Source organism: Chrysemys picta, chromosome 2, assembly GCF_011386835.1.
Source record: "Chrysemys picta bellii isolate R12L10 chromosome 2, ASM1138683v2, whole genome shotgun sequence".
NCBI lineage: Eukaryota > Metazoa > Chordata > Testudines > Emydidae > Chrysemys > Chrysemys picta.
In genome coordinates this window covers 29,580,840-29,602,013 of record NC_088792.1, presented here as the reverse complement: position 1 = coordinate 29,602,013, position 21,174 = coordinate 29,580,840, and the positions used below count along the sequence as shown (strand labels likewise).

At 42.4% G+C, this 21,174-nt stretch overlaps 1 protein-coding gene across 13 annotated transcripts in view; it reads right to left on the bottom strand.

Moving 5' to 3' along the window:
• The window catches only part of CUL2 (cullin 2), a 103,121-nt gene that overhangs the window by 13,096 nt on the left and 68,851 nt on the right, over positions 1-21,174 (bottom strand). For 9 of the 13 annotated variants that reach the window (XM_065586770.1, XM_065586769.1, XM_008162928.4 and 6 more), the window contains 3 exons: positions 7,891-7,957; positions 5,803-6,005; positions 801-902 (listed from right to left, as the gene is read on the bottom strand). In XM_065586770.1, the coding sequence (XP_065442842.1) occupies positions 801-902; positions 5,803-6,005; positions 7,891-7,957 (372 nt within the window). The remainder of the gene's footprint in view (positions 1-800; positions 903-5,802; positions 6,006-7,890; positions 7,958-21,174) is intronic. The other 4 variants (XM_065586776.1, XM_065586773.1, XM_065586771.1 and 1 more) reach the window with 1 other exon arrangement.

Genomic DNA, 21,174 nt, shown 5'->3' with positions numbered 1-21,174 from the left:
TCTGAACATTGTTTAGGCAATAAAACACATCAAGGAGTGCATTAACGGGCTAATGGTGCTTGCTTTAGGTGGACGGTGAGGCATGAACACTTTCAACCAACCATCTGAGAAGTGCACTTATAGCTTACTAATGCACATCTTATGGGAGCTTATTCATATCAGAACATGGCTCATGATTCTAAATTCAACTTCTGGGGTAATTTTTTCCACCAGAGAAAACAGTTCCCGGGAAAGAAAGAACAACAGGGGAAAGTTTATACTGACTTTTTTTTTTTTTTTTAAACACTATCTTAAAAATGTTTTATTGATACTTGAATTTTTTAAAAAAAATTCTCTTTCCTTCTTTGGTCTTGGGACTCAGAACCTCACATCCCTTCTCCCATGAACCCAGCTGCCCTTTCCAATAACCATGTTAGACTTTCAGTTTGTACTGAAAATAGTAAATTGGGATTCCAAATTAGTTTTTTCCCCAATAGTAAGTGGTCCTCTGGCCACAAACTGCTGATGAAAGGGCAGTCAGTTCCACAGGGGACAAGAGGAGAGTTTCCCCTCCCTTCATATTTTCTGCCCACAGCTCTTCTGCCAGCCCCAGTCATCCTTCTTTCCCTCTGTAAAGCCTTATGTCCACACAAACCTTGCACTTGTTTAACTAATATATTTGTAATGGATGTTGTTTAAAACCCTTTGTAGATACACTTGCATCTGTTTACACCAGACTTGCATTAATTTAGATGAAGTCATTTTTAAATAACGCTTTTATTAAACGGTTGACTTTTTTATATATATTGAAAAATACTTGCCTGTGGTGTGTCTTTCTGCATTGATGTGGTAATTTTAAATTTTGTTCGTTTACTACTGAAGTTCATATTTAATGAAAAAGTAGACTCTGCTTCTATATCTTCCTGCAATATAAAAAAGCATTTGTGTATTTTAACATTCATAAATGTTGCTAAAAAGCATAAGCAGCATACACATTTTTTAAGGACCGCTAACAATTTATGGGGAAAATTAAAACACCTAAATAGGACTCTGACCGTGCAAATGAGGAGTCTATTGCACCTTATTAAAGTTTTGAAATTCTAAAGATCCATTTGAACGGAGTTCAACTTTTCTCATGCTACAGCTTATTTGGGCTGGAAAGTCAGATTATTTTAGAACCAAAATAAACAGAAAGAACGCTACCATATATAAAAACAGTATTAATCAGTTCAAACAATGAAAGTACTTTTTTTCTATTACTGAAACTACTTGTTTTAGTATTTCTAAAATACAATTTGGAGAGACTTTTTTGAGAACACATAGTGCATTTAAGCCAAGAGAGGAGACTAGGATTTCCATTTATCTACAGAAGAGTTTTGGGGAGATTGACTGTGGAAAATAAAGCTTTCTATATATTGCATGGTTTGCTTGCATAACAAAGAAATTAACACCTACAACATTTTTATAGTTGTAGTGTACATGGTGATCCAACTATGGGTTCTCCCATCATTCTAACCCTAGCTCTTTCCAAAAAAACGTATCTGTTTTTATCCCCTCCAGGCTGGATAGCCATGCTAGCTGTTCACTGTGCTCTGGAGACAATGTGTCTCTAAACTGGCCAGAAGGATGACATGTAGCATGAGCACCTATCTTCTTTACCAGTTTCCAATCAAGTAATCTGTACAAATACTACCAATTCTCCAGCCACAGGAAAATGGCAAGTTACTGGGCTCCTTCATAGAGTACTTTGGAATACTGCCTAGCCACTGGCTGGCTCACATGCCAGTATTTAGAACACAGGAAGTTAAGCATGTCATTCGATAAATATTAGATAGCTATTTTAATTTCACATTCTACAAGAAATCTAGCTTATTAAATTAATATTTTTTGCCACTGAGGCACAGTGTGGGAAATATAGTAAAGGTTAAGGATCAGCAGTTACAAGCAATATAGCATATCAAAAACTACACAGTTTAAGCACAATGCTAAATATAAATCAGAACAAAAATACAATCTAGCCAAAAAGCCACTAGGAAGAAAATTATTAGATTGAACCAGTGAATCTATCACCAAGGGGGGGAAAAGTTAATTTCCTGGCTTTTTGAACTTGAACAGAAAGGAAGTATGTTATGTAACATATGTTGTGCTTTGCATTTTCTTTCCTAACTGCTGTTCAGGCCTTGGGTACACTCGTGGATTCACAGCGCTGCCGAGTGTAGTCGCGCCGCCAGCGCTGCGAGAGAACTCCACCTCTCCGAGGGGAATGGCTTGCAGCACTGCGAGCGAGCGTGCAGCGCTGCAGGTGCTGATTACACTGGCGCTTTACAGCGCTGCACTCGCTGCGCTCAGGGGCGGGTGTTTTTTCACACCCCTGAGCGCAGCAAGTGCAGCGCTGTGAATTGCCAGTGTAGCCAAGGCCTCAGATATTCAGGTTCAGATATTGGTCAACTATTTGCAAAACAGAAGTAGGTGCATTTCACTGTTTCAGCACCCTGGAGTTCACCAACTTAGTAATAATAAGTAAGCTGATTGAATGTGCACAGCTCAGCTTTTTCTTTGTTTGGTGGTGTGAAAGGAAGACATAATTAGTACAGGTATTTTGGTCCATGAACCCTCTAGCTAAAGGACAGATGCATACAAAAGTAAACATAACCAGAAGGAAAAATTACAAAGCTATTGTATTCCCCTTCCAATCAAAAGTGATGTTAAAAAGATATCTTTTTAGTTAGTGGGCATAAAGTATCAATTGGAGGTTCCAGAAACAGGAAATTATGAGAAGTATTATACATGAAAATTAGAGATCGAAAAGACCAATTAGATCAGGGATTCTCAACCTTTTTCTTTCTGAGGCTCCCCCAACATGCTATAAAAACTCCACGGCCCACTGTACCACAACAACTAGTTTTCTGCATATAAAAGCCAGGACTGGCATTAGGGGATAGCAAGCAGTGCAATTGCCTGGGGCACGCAGGAAGCTAGGTTGCTCAGGCTTTGGCTTCAGTCCCAGGTGAGAGGGCTCAGAGCCCCATGCTTCAGCCCCATGCACTGGGACTTCAGCCCTAGTGAGTCTAACACTGGCCCTGCTTGGCAAACCCCCTGACACCTGCTCATGCCCCCCCTCCCCCTCCAGGGGTCCCCGGACCTCTGGTTGAGAACTGCTGCATTATATGATCTCGTCCAGCACCTATCATGGTAGAACACTCATGACAGAACACATATCAGATAGTAAATATAGCATTTCTCTCATATATGCTACCTAGTTTTTGCAAGCCTTTGGTACCTTCAACAAAAAACATTTTTTATTTCATGGACTACTTTATTCAAAGGATCAGAGGGGTAGCCGTGTTAGTCTGGATCTGTAAAAAGCAACAGAGTGTCCTGTGGCACCTTTAAGACGAACAGATGTACAGAAGCTTATGCTCCTGTACATCTGTTCGTCTTAAAGGTGCCACAGGACTCTCTCTGTTGCTTTATTCTAAGGGTATGTCTACACTATGAAATTAGGTCGATTTTATAGAAGTCGATTTTTTAGAATTCGACTTTATACAGTCTATTGCATACGTCCACACTAAGCGCATTAAGTCGGCGGAGTGCGTCCTCACTACCGCGGCTAGCATCGACTTACAGAGCGGTGCACTGTGGGTAGCTATCCCACAGTTCCCACAGTCTCTGCTGCCCATTGAAATTCTGGGTTAAGCTCCCAATGCCTGATGGGGCAAAAACTTTGTCGTGGGTGGTTTTGGGTACATGTTGTCAGGCCCTCCTCCCTCCCTCCTTCCATGAAAGCAACGGCAGACAATCGTTTTGTGCCTTTTTTTCCGCGGTCCTGTCTGCCGGACCTGCTCAGGCCACTGCCTGCCTAGATAATTGGAACCCCAGGCAGGCAGTGGCCTGAGCGGAGCCGGTGCTCTGGGGCTCCGTCCGCCGGGGTCCCGCTCAGCTGGCAGACCTTGGTGAGGTCGATCAGGGGTGCCTGGACAGACATGGCTATCCTCCTCTTAGAGTACCGAATGGGAGTGACTCCAGGTCATTCTCTTCTTTAAGTTTCGTCTCATGGAGATTCAGTACTGCCTGGAATATCATGCGAGCTGGAGGCTTCTGCCTCAGGCTGCTCTCTCAGCTGGCAGTACCGCGTGATCGCACCTACCCCAGCCTGCCCCTTGCTCCCATGGCTCATGAAGCCTGGACAGTAGTAAGGAGCAGTTCAACTTGTGGAATGACAAATCCAGAATGAAGGATTGCACTCTATGGGCCACGTTAAGCTTATTTCAGAATCCTAGATAGCATTTAGTCCCTATAAAAGGCTTCATGAAAATTTCCCCCCACCCCTAACAAAAACGTTAATCTATCAGAGCAGCTGAAAGGGTAAGGAACTTTAACTTAGAGAGAGCTTCCATATTATTTAACTCATAATTCAAAGTAAAATTTCAGAGCGCGGTCTGTTCTAAGACTAAAAATGCAGGAGGGGAATCAGAAAAAGGAACAGTGACCTGTTTCCACCTGGTTTCGCGTGTTAGGTGAACATGATCACGACACTATGGGGCTTCTCTTTTTTTGCCACAGACTTTGCCAAATGCACAGGAATGTTTTCTCTAGCTACAGAAGCTACCTAATGCAATGTCTATATCTATGGCCTTCTTGCTCACAAAGTGGTCATGCCCCCGCCCAAGACTGACACAGCAGAGTGTGCATGTGACACAGCGACCTGTCTCGGGCAGGAGCACTAGTGAGGCATGATACCTTTGCTGTTAAGCAAACACAGCAATTCTTTCCTGTCCTCTGCCACTGAATGCCTCCATGCATTACGCTGTGCCTTATTAGTGCGGGAGGACTGCATGAGCTCAGAAAACAGGTCATCACGAGTGCGGTTTTTTTGCCTTCTAATCTGCGATAACCTCAAGGACAGAGATGATAGGGGGAGCGTAGAAACATTCTGGGGGGACTGCATGGTCACCTGTGCTGCTGAGTTCACCATGCTGACCAAACAGGAAATGAAATTCAAAAGTTCCCGGGGCTTTTCCTGTGTACGTGGCTAGTGCATCTGAGTTCAAAGTACTGTCCAGAGCAGTCACAATGGAGCACTCTGGGATAGCTCCTGGAGGTCAATACTGTCAAATTGCATCCACACTACCCCAAATTAGACCAGGCGATGTCTATTTCAGTGCTAATCCTCTCATCGGGGAGGAGTACAGAAATCAATGTTAAGAGCCCTTTAAGTCAACAAAAATGGCTTCGCCATGTGGATGGATGCAGGGTTAAATCGATTGAACGCTGCTAAATTCGACGTAAACTCATAATGTAGACCAGGGCTAAGACTTTAAGAGACAATACTGAACAAGTAGTTTGGTCCCAGCATCTGGTCAGTGCCTTTGCACTGCCTCCATCCCAGGCCACAACAACTATTCTTTACTCCAAAATCAGCCTGGCTCTAGTGGAGCTATGCTTACCGAGTTTTCACTGATAGTCATTGCCTCTGAAGCCATAAAGGGAAGATTTTGCACACAAAAGGGGCTCAGCAGAAAAGATAATACTGCCTCAGCTGTATTACCTTTTCAGCAGATCCTGCTGGCATACAGCCAGTGTAAGGAATTTGGATAGCATGTCTGTTGGTCTATCCTCCCCACTGGTTATTCCATCCAGAGGTGGCTGCTCATGCCTTCCCCAAAGGGATCTGAGAACAGGCATAGGGGACAATAACATGGATCTAAGTGAAGGGCAAGCACTTTTTTTTTTTAAACAAAAACAAAACAAAACATCATGAGAAGATAGAAACAAACCATGACTGGAAATGTTACACATTCTCTTTGTGACGTTACAACATACCTTGTCTAAGTCATGGTTGATCATTTTGACATCAAGTAACGATTTGATGGTTTTTGTCAGTTCCTTCTCATTCATCTGTGTGCTATCCTGAAGCTCTTTATAACTGACAGTTTCACTGTTGTTGAAGGCAAGCAGTACTGCCATTTGGTATGTTGTGACCATGGCTACATAAGGTTTACACAAATAGTTCATTTTTACTTCACCTGTAGTAGTAATAATAATAATAGTTTCATAAACTGGTATAATAAGTTTGCAATTATGTTGTAAAGTCATAAGACTTGATTATTACAAGCTGTATGTGCAGTCCTGGACACAAGGTACTATAGATGTGCATACAAATCAGGGATTTGCACTTGTACACATGGCTATATGGGTGTTAATCTAGCGGTGCGTGGGTGCATACCCAGTTTGTGTAGTCATTTTTGTATGTGTGAATGCAAACAGATTAATGGACTTATTAGCTAAAAATTCAGGTCAACAATGTATGCTATAGGTGTGCAATATGTTTTAGAGATGAAGTGAAGCCTGCTAATATTGCACTTGGACATGGCAGAATTTCATTTATAGTAATGAAGAAAGTGAATCCCAAATAGTTTCAGTGCATTACAATATTAAAATTGCAGTTAATGTTGGCTTACAGTAAAGATGCTTAGTGGAAAAAGAGAAATTTCTACAATGGGCGTTTTCTGAATATTATAAGTTTCTTTACATTTCTCTTGAAAAAAATAAGCACAGGAGAGAACTACCTGAGAACGTGCTGGGGGGGGGGGGGGGGGGGAGAGAGAGGGTAGAAGTAGACTAATGGGGATCCTCAGTTGTCATGCCAGTGCATGTATTTGAATATGCAATGCACTGCTGTGTGCTCCTCTGATTTCATCATTCACCTTTAAAAAATAAGCTATGGTGCTCAATTATTAAGGAACCATTACTGAATGGTTTACTGAACTATTGGAAATATAATGCAAATGATTGATATTAAAATCATTGCTTAATTAATGCTACAAATCAAAGTAGTAGAATATATATATATAATTTAGAATGAGCAGGGAAAAAAGTAAATAATCAATTTTATGGCTCACAGAACTAATGGATAATAAGCTAAGTTCCCTCTAAGCTGCACAGCCATGCAGCAGGCTATCAAGGGCCATGCAGGAAGGGAGAGGTGCTCCGGCCCAGTCCCCACAGAGCTGCTGCAGCCAGGGAGAGGCGTCTCTCAGCCGGCCCCGAGCTGCTGTGGTGAGAGAGGGCTGGGGTGAGTCCTCTCCCCACTGCAACCCTGTGTCAGCCTGTAGCGCATCCCCCTCATCTCCGGCCCCACCCCAGAGCCCTCACCCCCCGCACCTCAACCCTCTGCCTCAGCCCTGAGCCCCCTCCCGCATCTCGAACCCCTCACTCGGCCCGCCCCGCACCCGAACCCTCTGCCCAAGCTCTGAGGCCCATCCCACACTCCGAACCCCTTGGCCCCACCCCTGCCACACATCACTTCCATATTGGTGCACATAACAAAATTAATTCTGCACATGGACATAAAAAATGAGAGAGAACACCGATAATAAGAATATATATATTTTTTAAACGGCTTCCTCCTAGTTGTAAATCACAGAGCTGAACCTCATGCAACAGGCAAGAGAAGCCAATTTATTACTAATTTTTTTTAAATGGTAGCTGGCAATTTAACTTAAACTGGTCTCACTTAAAACTTGTATACTCATGTTAAGCTAAAAGGTCAAGTAGTATAGAGCACTTAGCTGGTTGAAGGTCAGCTCATTGGTTAATAACCCAGAAGTTCTGCCATGGACTTTTAAAGCCTACAATGTACATCAAATTTTTTTAAACCAATAATTGGATGTAATTAAGTATATGCATAAAATGTAGATTATAAAAGATTAATTAAGAAATGCTGCTTGAGACAAGGGCAAAACCATGTTAATATACCTATGAATGTAAAAATGGCTTTATAAAAAACTTTGTTCCAAATTGGAAAGGAGTTTAGGTAAATGTAGAACAGAAAATTATTTATTGCCTGTTATGTGAAGGATGTGTTATTTTGTAAATTTTCAGTACACCAGAAATATACATTTATTTTACCTGTACAAAGATAATGTAACCAAGTAAGCTTCCTCCCACTGAAGTGCTGACTGTAAAATAATTCAAACTGTAAAACAAAAGTCATCTTCAGTTAAATCACTTATAACCTTAATAATTCATTGTCACACTACTACCATAGCAGTAGAGAAGAAATACTAATTTAATATTCAGCATTTTGTACCTACACATTTAAAAATACTACACAGTATTTCTTCATATACTGACAAGATGTAAGTTGAAAAAATTGAGTTTTTAGTTTTGACTAAAATGTCTTAGCCAAACATGTTTAAATCTACATATTATATTTTGAAACCTAAGACTTTAGAGACTGAATATGTCAGAGATGACACCAAGAAATCATCATATGAATTAACAATCAATGCTGTAGCTCAGTATTGTTCAAATACAAGTGCTGTCAATATTGATCCCAAAAGAATAATTGATAAAATTTGTATAACAATTATCATATTTACTATTATTATAGTATTAATTAGGGTATTAAAAGTGCATTACTACTATTACTGTTGTTACATTGTCACTTCTATCATCATATGCACAGTATAATTATATTTGTAACCTTTCCTTTGATGCAATCATAATCCTTTATACACTAATTTTGATTCACTGTTTCAATCAAATTAGAAAACCCACTTCACTTGTGTTTTGATATAATTTAGCTAGATCTAGATGTTTTGATGGATGTTGCTATTAAAGTGAATCATATATAATGATTACATATTATGATATATACACATTATTTATGGTGCTGCACAAATATGGAAACAATCTAGATTAACATCTCAGAATAACTTGCATCAATAAAGAAATGTAAAAGATACTTCAGGAAATGGACTATAACATCATGTACTAACCTTACTGCTTACTCATAATACACATGATTTAATAAACCACATCAATGTTTTAAATTTCTCAGGTATGAAAATTCGAATAAACAAGGGATTTTCAACACTAATTAAGAGGTCTGGAAATGCAGATCAAGAAAGTTCCATACAATTAATTTATTTTACATTAAATTTATTCTAATTTCAGAAATTTATTGTGCACTACAAGTATGTACCCATTTTTATGTTACCTATTTATTTTAATAAATTAAAGGAAGTCGGTGCTTAAAGAAGAGTTATTGTTAGAAAAAGCAGCTTTTATTTAATTCCCCAACCTCAGGGGTGATGACTTCTCAGAGCATAGCCCACTGGCAGCCAGAGATTACAAAAGAATAAAAGCTCAGAAGAACAATTATTTTCTCTTAATGATTTCTTTGAAGCTGTTTTGAGCTAGCTCTAAAGAGATTTTGTATCTTCCTGAAGTAAGCAAAATTAGTTGTAAGATTCTACTGACTAAATAAAGTCAAAAGAAGAATGCACCATATTTTGATTTACACAACTCTAAATTGCATAAGAAAGTAAGAAATACAAGTAAAAGCTGTAGCTAACATTTAATTCTGCATATCTGCAAGAAAAAAAAAAGGACCAAGTCTAGTAGCAACATGGCCATCAGATAATCCCCTCATTATTATTCACAACAGGGGTCCAACAAGCCACAGAGATATACGACCCTTAAAAAGCAAACAGTGTCCTTCAAAAGCATCAAAGGTGGATTGAATTCCCCTTTACTGTTGCATCGGCCAGCCTGTGTGGATCATATTAGTATTGTTTCACTTTGCAAACAGTTAAAAATTAAATTTCAACATCTCAGTGAGAGTTAAACTAAGTTCCAAAATTAATTTTCAAAGCACAAGAATGCTACAATTTTCCATAAGAGGCATTAAAAAGGAAGAGCAAGATATGAGCACAGTGAATTTCTGAATAATTCCATAACGTAACTGAAGCCTACATCCCCCTGAAGTAGGCACTTTTAAGAGTATTTGTATTAGGCTATTTTGACTAAATATGACTAACATATTTAAGTTATTTAGAGAACCCTGTCAAATGTTTTTAAACATGTAATAAAAAAGAATTGGTTCTAACTCTTTTTAAATAGGTTACTTTTTAGTTTTTTTTTTTTCCTGGAAAGCAAAAAACACTTGGCAATCCAGTTTCCTCTCTTCTCCTTCACTACTTACATTTTATATCATTACATTTGCTGCTATCGTGTTTTACTAGACATGTGCTTACTGTTGATGAGCCAACAAAGGCATTATGTAAGCCGATTAGGTCTTATCAAAAGTAAGGGCCTCATTTCTTTCTAGTAGGCTGACAAATTGAGCAGGACTAACCATCACCAAGTGCAGATAGCGCAATCACACCCACTCCACCCCAGTTTTCAGAGGTGTCTCTGTGGAAGCAAGGTTAAAGTGCAAGCAAATTTCACTACTATTTTGGTGTTTATAGAGAGTAATATGATCTCAGGCCTGCCACAACGGAGTTATCAAGATCTAATTGCCAAGATTATTAAAAATGAGTAGTGACTGCGGGTGCTTCAATTTCTGGATGTCCTCACTGAATTTTGAAGGTGTCTGATTTTCATGAAGTGCTGAATACCCACCACTTGTAAAATAGTCTCCTTTTTAAGGGACATCAAACTAGACACCCAAAAACTGAAGCACTTAAAATCATCAGTCTCTTGAAAAATCGTTGAAGAATATTCTTCAACACACTAATAATCTTGTTCATTTCTTCCTCCTTTATGTTTTTACATACATTTTAGTGCTTGTGAAAGGTGTCACATTGAGAGCTCTGGAAACTGATTTTTGGTGCGACTATTTTAAGACATTTTATTCCCCTTAAAACCTATAAATCGACTACATTCAAAACTTCTTGCTTAAACAACCCTTTCAGTGGATAGGGGGCTGCAGACGGGAGTTTGACAGAGGGAGGCTTACGATGGTTAGGAAGACCTGCAACACCTGTGCCAGCACTGCTTCTGTCTCCTCCACCTGTGCCTGTAGCCAGACAGAGTGCCTGAGCATGGATGCTTCTACCCAGATCCTGGTGTGGTTTTGCAGAGACTGTAACTTGCAATTTCCACTTATTGATATCCAGGCTGGGGGGACCATCCAATGTCAGAGGTGCCTGCTGGTGGAATCTCTCAGGCCGCAGGTGGGAGAGCTACAGGAGGAGATGGCTAGGTTGAGGAGCATCCGAATCCACGAGCAATTCCTTGACAGTGTCCATGTGGAGACAGCTGAGGTAGCTGTCCCAGTACACAGGACTGCTGATACACCACTGGTGGAGGAGGAGATGGCTCAGGGTGGACACTGGCAGCTGGTTACTTCTGGCAGCAGGCAGCGCTCCACCCCTGCTCCGAACCCTCCTGCCATGGTAATAGGTAACTGTTATGCTCTTCTTGATACAGGAAAGAAGGAACCACCCCCTACAGTAAAAGAGGAGAAGCCTCATACCCCTAAGGCTGGGAGGTCTGCTGCCACCACTGCGAATAGGAAACGTAGGGTAGTGGTGGTCGGAGACTCTCTGCTGAGGGGGACAGAGGCGCCCATCTGTTGCCCTGACATTTCATCTCGGGAGGTATGCTGCCTGCCGGGAGCCTGTATCCGAGACGTTACGGAGGCATTGTCGAGGATTATCCAGCCCTCTGACTACTACCCCATGCTACTCATCCATGTGGGCACAAATGATACTGCGCGGTGTGACACTGAGCGGATCAAGAGTGACTACAGGGCTCTGGGAGTACGGGTGAAGGAGTTTGGAGCGCAGGTGGTATTCTCTTCGATTCTTCCTGTCAAAGGTAGGGGCCCGGGCAGAGACAGATGCATCATGGAGGTGAATGCCTGGCTGCGAAGATGGTGTCACCAGGAGGGCTTTGGCTTCCTAGACCACGGGATTCTATTCGAGGAAGGACTGCTAGGCAGAGATGGCGTTCACCTTTCGAGGAGGGGAAAAACCCTATTTGGACACAGACTGGCTAGCCTAGTGAGGAGGGCTTTAAACTAGGTTCGACGGGGACAGGTGAGCAAAGCCCGCAGGTAAGTGGGTAACATGGAGACCTGGGAGATGGGTCGGAAATGAGAGGGAGTGTGGGCTATATTGGCAGAAAGAAAGGAGGGTCAGGACAAAACTGGGAGGAAAGATCAAACCAGTATCTTAGATGCCTATATACAAATGCGAGAAGTATGGGGAATAAGCAGGAAGAACTGGAAGTGCTAACATATAAATACAACTATGACATTGTTGGCATCACTGAAACTTGGTGGGATGATACACATGATTGGAATGTTGGTGTGGATGGGTACAGCTTGCTCAGGAAGGATAGACAGGGGGAAAAGGGAGGAGGTGTTGCCTTATATATTAAAAATGTACACACTTGGACTGAGGTAGAGATGGACATAGGAGACGGAAGTGTTGAGAGACTCTGGGTTAGGCTAAAAGGGGTAAAAAACAAGGAAGATGTCATGCTAGGAGTCTACTACAGGCCACCTAACCAGGTGGAAGAGGTGGATGCGGCTTTTTTTAAGCAACTAACAAAATCATCCAAAGCCCAAGATTTGGTGGTGATGGGGAACTTCAACTATCCGGATATATGTTGGGAAAATAATACAGCGGGGCACAGACTATCCAACAAATTCTTGGACTGCATTGCAGGCAACTTTTTATTTCAGAAGATTGAAAAAGCTACTAGGGGGGAAGCTGTTCTAGACTTGATTTTAACAAATAGGGAGGAACTCGTTGAGAATGTGAAAGTAGAAGGCAGCCTGGGTGAAAGTGATCATGAAATCATAGAGTTTGCAATTCTAAGGAAGGGTAGAAGGGAGAACAGCAAAATAGAGACATTGGATTTCAGGAAGGCAGATTTTGGTAAGCTCAGAGAGCTGATAGGTAAGGTCCCATGGGAATCAAGACTGAGGGGAAAAACAACTGAAGAGAGTTGGCAGTTTTTCAAAGGGACACTATTAAGGGCCCAAAAGCAAGCTATTCCGCTGGTTAGGAAAGATAGAAAATGTGGCAAAAGACCACCTTGGCTTAACCACGAGATCTTGCATGATCTAAAAAATAAAAAGGAGTCATATAAAAAATGGAAACTAGGACAGATTACAAAGGATGAATATAGGCAAACAACACAGGAATGCAGGGGCAAGATTAGAAAGGCAAAGGCACAAAATGAGCTCAAAGTGGCTACAGGAATAAAGGGAAACAAGAAGACTTTTTATCAATACATTAGAAGCAAGAGGAAGACCAAAGACAGGGTAGGCCCACTGCTTAGTGAAGAGGGAGAAACAGTAACAGGAAACTTGGAAATGGCAGAGATGCCTAATGACTTCTTTGTTTTGGTCTTCACTGAGAAGTCTAGGAATGCCTAACATAGTGACTGCTAATGGGAAGGGGTTTCAGAGTAGCAGCCATGTTAGTCTGTATCTGCAAAAAGAACAGGAGTACTTGTGGCACCTTAGAGACTAACAAATTTATTAGAGCATAAGCTTTCGTGGGCTACAGCCCATGCATATAGTCTATATGCATCTGAAGAAGTGGGCTGTAGCCCACCAAAGCTTATGCTCTAATAAATTTGTTAGTCTCTAAGGTGCCACAAGTACTCCTGTTCTTAATGGGAAGGGGGTAGGTTTAGCAGATAAAATAAAAAAAGAACAAGTTAAAAATCACTTAGAAAAGTTAGATGCCTGCAAGTCACCCGGGCCTGATGAAATGCATCCTAGAATACTCAAGGAGCTAATAGAGGAGGTATCTGGGCCTCTAGTTATTATCTTTGGAAAATCATGGGAGACGGGAGAGATTCCAGAAGACTGGAAAAGGGCAAATATAGTGCCCATCTATAAAAAGGGAAATAAAAACAACCCAGGAAACTACAGACCAGTTAGTTTAACTTCTGTGCCCGGGAAGATAATGGAGCAAGTAATTAAGGAAATCATCTACACTTGGAAGGTGGTAAGGTGATAGGGAACAACCAGCATGGATTTGTGAAGAACAAATCATGTCAAACCAATCTGATCGCTTTCTTTGATAGGATAACGAGCCTTGTGTATAAGGGAGAAGCTGTGGATGTGGTATACCTAGACTTTAGTAAGGCATTTGATACGGTCTCGCATGATATTCTTATCGATAAACTAGGCAAATACAATTTAGATGGGGCTACTATAAGGTGGGTGCATAACTGGCTGGATAACCGTACTCAGAGAGTTGTTATTAATGGTTCCCAATCCTGCTGGAAAGGCATAAAGAGTGGGGTTCCGCAGCGGTCTGTTTTGGGACTGGCTCTGTTCAATATCTTCATCAATGACTTAGATATTGGCATAGAAAGTACGCTTATTAAGTTTGCAGATGATACCAAACTGGGAGGGATTGCAACTGCTTTGGAGAACAGGATCATAATTCAAAATGATCTGGACAAATTGGAGAAATGGACAGAGTTAAACAGGATGAAGTTTAACAAAGACAAATGCAAAGTGCTCCACTTAGGAAAAAAAATTCAGTTTCACACATACAGAATAGGAAGAGACTGTCTAGGAAGGAGTACGGCAGAAAGGGATCTAGGGGTTATAGTGGACCACAAGCTAAATATGAGTCAAAGTGTGATGCTGTTGCAAAAAAAGCAAACATGATTCTGGGATGCATTAACAGGTGTGTTGTGAGCAAGACACAAGAAGTCATTCTTCCGCTCTACTCTGCTCTGGTTAGGCCTCAGCTGGAGTATTGTGTCCAGTTCTGGGCACCGCATTTTAAAAAAGATGTGGAGAAATTGGAAAGGGTCCAGAGAAGAGCAACAAGAATGATTAAAGGTCTTGAGAACATGACCTATGAAGGAAGGCTGAAAGAATTGGGTTTGTTTAGTTTGGAAAAGAGAAGACTGAGAGGGGACATGATAGCAGTTTTCAGGTATTTAAAAGGGTGTCATAAGGAGGAGGGAGAAAACTTGTTCACCTTAGCCTCTAAGGATAGAACAAGAAGCAATGGGTTTAAACTGCAGCAAGGGAGGTCTAGGTTGGACATTAGGAAAAAGTTCCTAACGGTCAGGGTGGTTAAACACTGGAATAAATTGCCTAGGGAGGTTGTGGAATCTCCATCTCTGGAGATATTTAAGAGTAGGTTAGATAAATGTCTATCAGGGATGGTCTAGACAGTATTTGGTCCTGCCATGCGGGCAGGGGACTGGACTCGATGACCTCTCGAGGTCCCTTCCAGTCCTAGAATCTATGACATTTCAATATAAATTTCTCATGCTCATATTACAAAGCCACACACAGAAAATATACACAAGACAACAAGAGGCCCAAGGGTACAAAGATGTTCACTTAGAAATGAATAAAATGAATGTTTCCTTTTAAAAAAAAGTCCTTAATAGTATCTTCCCAGTATTATGGGACAATTTTGTTCCTCACCTGTAAATTGTTCATATATATATCTATATATAGATATATACACACACACACACACACACATATGTATATGTGTGTGTGTATATACACACGCATATACATATACACACATACACACACACACAATTTGCCAATCCTGGCATTGCTGGGAAGTCTTGAGCATGGCTCTTGTAACTGAGGTGGCTCTCTAGAAGATTCCTGGAATCCAGTTCCCAGTCTAAATAGGCAGTGGGTACTTCATATTACCAGTAGATTCTTCTAAAGCTTAAGCATCCACATCTAACAGTAATTTCCTATCAACAACAAACAGTAACTTTAAGAAGGGAATAAAGGATTGGTGGATTGTTATATACGAGAAAACCAATTTACAGGTAAGGAACAAATTGTCCCATTTCTCACACCATATGCAATCCACCAATCCTGGCATTGCTGGGAATTAGTAAATTGTAAAGAAGAGAATGAGGGAGGGATCTAGGAAGGAAACAAAATATCTTGACTGAAATGAAAAACTAAATTCACAGGGAGTACACATTCCAGAATGGTTCACAGGACCCCTTTGTAATGAATGGACCGCAGGAGATGTTCCTTAACAGATATATCTTCAAGTTCATTTCTCCTATGGGCTAAAGGTAATTGTAACAAGAAAAGTTAGTTTTATGCTCTGGATAAAGTTAGCAGTTCCCCAAAAGCTCAAAAAAAGCAGCTAAAAAGCCCCAAAGTTCCTCAAATAGAAGTTGCAACAAGGCTTGCAAAACCAGACTGCATTTCCAACTGTGTATGGGTAGTCCGATCCTTTAGATTGCATGAAGAAATCTAGAAATACAGGGGTGAGACTTCAGTAGATTTTTCCTTAGAGATACTCCAAGCTCCTTGTGCCACTGTCTAAACCTGAAATTTTGCTGGAACTTTTTCTCAAAAACAGATAAACATAAAGGCAGTCCCTTGACTGAGCCTTTGTTACAGCTGATGCCAGGCTTCAAATATGGATCAGATACATTGCTAAGTCTTAGTTCTAATATTTTATCTACTTTCAGGATACTGCCCAGCAAAAGTCCAAAAGTCTCAGCCTCTCGTTTCCCAGCTGAAAGGGACAAGAAGCTTATGTTCGGGAGTTTGGTTGGACCCCATGGTCAGGATGTTCTTTGGCTATGGGAAGAATTTAAACAGGTTCCAGGGACTTCTCCTTGAGACAAGCCAACAAAAGACAATTTTGCCTTGGGTCAGTTTGGCCCAATCTGACTTCTCTGTCATTATTAAACATCATTGCCAAGAGGAGGAATGTATAGGAGAGCATGCTTGATCACTTTAAGGAGAAGATGTCTATTTTCCAGGTTGCCTTCTCCCAGTGCCTGAACCAGTACACATTAGAACTGCTGTTATAAGATGCAAATAAAGTATATTTTTGGGACGTTCCAGAGCTCTAAGATCTTGAAGAAAACCTGCCTGCCTGTTCATCAATTAGTCCAGAGACACTCCCATACATAGTTGATCTTCTATTATCTTCCTTTAGACCTATGTCAGAACCCTCACGAAGCACCTTTCTTCAGAAGCGGAATGTCTTTGTCTGATAGTGAAGGTAATAGCTGTCTAGTTACAACACTTCACAAGGACCATTCTGATTCCCAGTGAAAAACAAATTTCTTCAGGATAACCTATTGGCCCAGAATTCCAAGCAGCTGATACTGTACGCAACTTCCTTCTTGCACATGGTACATGAGGAAGCCCAGCTGACTAACCCAGCCCCTCTCAGCTTGCATTCATGAAGATCATGATTACGTCAGAAACAGGCTTCCTTTAGTGCAAGCTCTTGGGAGAAGAGTCCACCATCTGAGGAAATGAATTACTTGTGTTTGAATGGTGGTATGCAGGTATATGTCTCTCCTTAGCAGTCCCATACCAAAACAAAGCCTGGAGATGGGGAGAATTAAGGATGCGTTGATAGGATACCAGAATACATAGAAGATATAGAATCTAACAAATGGTTATGACTGGGTTGGACTGAACTCTTTAGTTTGTGGGACCTCTGATCTATAAGAACCACCTTGCTGAGGTGAATGTGAGGTTGAGTGCCTAGGAGGACCATGTCTCAGAAAAGTAAGAGAGCTCTTATAGTCCACCATAAACCCATGGTCTGAAAGAAGAGAGAGCACTTGTCCATAAGTATGCTGGAAGAAAGGAGATCTCATAAGCAGGTTGTTCAAGCTATGGAAAACAAGGATTCCCCTCCCCGCCCTCCCACTGAAGCTGGCACCATTATCAACAGGATTTTTTAGAAGATTTTTAGAGCTAAGAAAAGATCAAATGACAAAACAATGTACTAATAATATAAGTATCAATAGCAAAACAAATGAATGGAATGAGCCATACAGACTGGAATAAGGAGGTAAACTTTAATGTACCCCGTGAGAGGCTGAAATGAGTCAGAAGGAGACAAGTTCAATGATGTAGCCCTTTGACAATCACAAAGCATTGGTCCTGATTTTCATCTGGGCCAGTAAAAAACAAAACAGTTACTGACCTTTTGTAACTGTTGTTCTTCGAGACGTGTTGCACATGTCCATTCCAATGTAGGTGTGCACACGCCCTGACAGTTGCCAGAATTTTTTTCCTTGGTGGTATCTGTTAGGTCAGCTCTAGCGCCCCCTGGAGCCGTGTGCTCATAGCGCTGGTATAATGGGCCCTGCTGAGCCCGCGCCCTTCAGTTGATTTTTCCCAAACCACTCCAAGACGGGAGATGGTGGGTGGGCCTTGGAATGAACATGTGCAACACATCTCGAAGAACAACAGTTACAAAAAGTCAGTAACTGTTTTGTTTTCGAGTGCTTGCACATGTCCATTCCAGTGTAGATGACTCACAGGCAGGTGCACTGGAGGTGGGCTCGGCGCTTAAGGACAAGCAGACTGCAACACTGTGTGACCAAAGTAGGCCTCATCTCTGGCTTCTTGCGTGATGGCATAGTGTGCTGAGAACGTGTGCACTGAGGACCAGGCCCCAGCCCTGCAGATATGCTGGATAGAAAATTTATCCAGGAAAGTTGCTCAAGAGGCCTGAGACCTTGTGGAATGAGTGGTCAGGTTCGGCAGAGGAGGAGCTCCTACGAGGTCATAACATGCCCGGATACATGATGTGATCTGAGACAAAATCCTCTAAGCAGAGAGGGGAGCCCTTTCATTTGCTCTGCTACAGCTATGAAGAACTGCAGCGATCTGCGGAACAGTTTGGTCCTATGAATATAAAATGCCAGAGCTCATCTGACATCCAAGGAATGGAGACGTTCCTCCCTATCTGCATGCAGCTAAAGATAGAATACTGATAGGAAAATTGGTTGGTTGCAGTGGAATTGAGAAAACACTTTCAGGAGGAACTTTGGATGCAGGTGTAGCTTCGCTTTATATTAGAAGAAAATTGTATACAGGGGTCCGAGGTGAGGACTCGGATCTCTGAAACTCTCCTGGCTGACATAATGGCCACCACAAAGGCCACCTTCCAAGCGAAGTGCAACAGCGAGCATGTTGCTAGTGGCTCAAATGGCGGGCTTGTCAGTTTTGACGAGACAAGGTCTAGGTCCCGGGGGGAGGATATCAGCTCCTTTATCTGAGGGAACACCCTCTCCATCCTTTTGAGAAAACCAATTACCACCTTGTGAAAGAAAACTGACCTACTGTTGACCTTCAGATGAAAGGCTGAATTAGCTGCCATGTGGACCTTGATTGAAGAAAAAGCTAGGGCTTGCTGCTTCAAAAACAGGAAATATTCCAGAACAAGCTGCACTGAGGACTGCATAGGTAGAATACCAGGCTTGGAGAATCATTTCCACTTCGCCAGGTATGTCGCCCAAGTGGAAGGTTTTCTGCTGCCCAGTAGCACTTTACGAACCTGCTCTGAGCAAGCCTGGTCTTCAGGGTTCAGCCATGAAGGTTCCAGGCCATCAATGAAGAGAGCAATGAAGAGAGCCAGGTTCAGATGGAGCAGCTGGCCATGGTCCTGTGTGATTAAGTCTGGGTGCAGTGGGAGCTGGATTGGGACTTTCACTGAAAGATTTATGAGAGTGGTGAACCTCAGTGCTGTCTGGGCCATAAAGATGATTCGTGTTTGGTCCTGCTTGATCTTCGAAAGAACCTTGTGAATTAACAGTGGGGGAGAGAAAGAGGGAAAGCATAGAACAGGTAAGTCGTCCATGCTAACAAGAAGGCGTCTGTAAGAGACCCAGGGCTCGGTCCCCTCAGGGAGCAGAACTGCTGGCATTTCCTGTTGTCATGGGGTGCAAACAAGTGTATATGGGAACTACCCCACTTTTGGAACTTGTCCATTGAGATATCCGGGAGAAGGGACCATTCAGTGAGGGGGAGAAGGACCTGCTAAGGCGATCTGAGAGCGGATTCTGTGCACCTGGTAGTGCGATGATCGGATGAGCCTGAAGGAAGCTTATCAAAATTGAGAAGGGGTTCTCCTGAAGCAGGGCCTTTGCCTGCAAAGAGTCAAGAACTGCCCCGATGAACTCTCTTCTTTCAATGGGGATAAAAATATACTTCTGGTCATTTATTAATAGCCCCAAAGCTGGGAAGGTCGATTGTACAAGATCGATGTCAGGCTCCCCCTGAGTTCTGGCCCGACCCTTGATCAGTCAATCGTCGAGATACGGGAAAATGTCAACTCCGCTTCTTCTGAGAAAAGCCACTACTACTTCAGTACACTTGGTGAAGACCCACAGGGGAGCTGACAGGCCAAATGGCAGAACCATGAATTGGTAATGGGTCTGGTTTATAACAAATCTTAGAAATCTTCTGTGTCCTTGGAAAATTGATATGTGGAAGTATGTGTCTTTCAAGTTGAGGGTAGTATAACAGTCCCCTAGATCCAGTGATGGGATGATGGAGGCCAAGGAGACCATGCAGAACTTCAACTTCTTGAGATAGTAGCTGAGCTGTCACAGAGCTAGGATCAGTCTGAGACGCCCCCCGCCCGCCCCTCCCCGGCTTTTGGGATCAGGAAGTAGCGGGAATAGACCCCCTTTCCTCTTAGTTGATGCAGAACCTCTTCCATGGCCCCCATACGAAGAAGGGATTGGACTTCTTGATCCAATAGTTGTGCGTGAGAAGAGTCCCTGGAGAGGGGCAGGGAGGGTGGGTGGGAAGGTGGGGATGACAAAAATCAGAAGGTATACCCGAATTCTTCTGTATTTAGGACCCAAAGGTCCGAGGTAATGTGGTTCCGGGCACTCAGGAAATGGGACAGACTGTTGGGAAAAACAGGGGTAACTGGATCCTGAAGTGAAGGGTGTTTCAAAGGGACAGACTGCAACGGCATGAATGCCTTGTTCTTTCTCCTCCTCTGGAGGTGTCTGGGCAGTGGAGAGAAGAAACGCCCAGATCTCTGGGGCCTATAATGCCTTCTAGATGCTGCAGGTGAATACAGGACCAGGGATTTCAAAGTTGCCTTATAGTCGTAAGGACTATAAACCATCTGCAAATTAGCATCTGTTTGCTTCAAATGGAAGGTCCTGGTGTGTCTGCTGCACTTCCTGAGGAAACCCAGAGGATTGTAACCACAAGCTCCTGCACACAGTGACAGCTCTGGCCATTGATCTGGCCGCGGAATCAGCAGCGTCCAAGGCTGCCTGCAGGGAGGCCCGGGCCACTCTCTTTTCTTCTACAAGGGAAGAGAACTCCTGCCTGGCACCCTGGGGAAACATGTCCTTAAATTTTTGCATTGCTTCCCACATGTTAAAAACATAGCAACCTAGCAAGGCTTGCTGGTTGACTATGCAGAGCTGCACTCTCCCTGTGGAGCAGGCTTTCCTGCCGAACAAGTCCAGCTTTTTGGGACCCTTCGCCTTAGGTGTGTGCCCTGCTTGACCTTGATGGTCCGTATCATTAGCAGCTACCCAGGGGTAGGGGGAGAGAATAGGAATTTGCAGCCCTTAGCAGGCACAAAATATTTTTGCTCCACCGGTTTAGCTGTTGGCAGGAGAGAGGCGGGCATC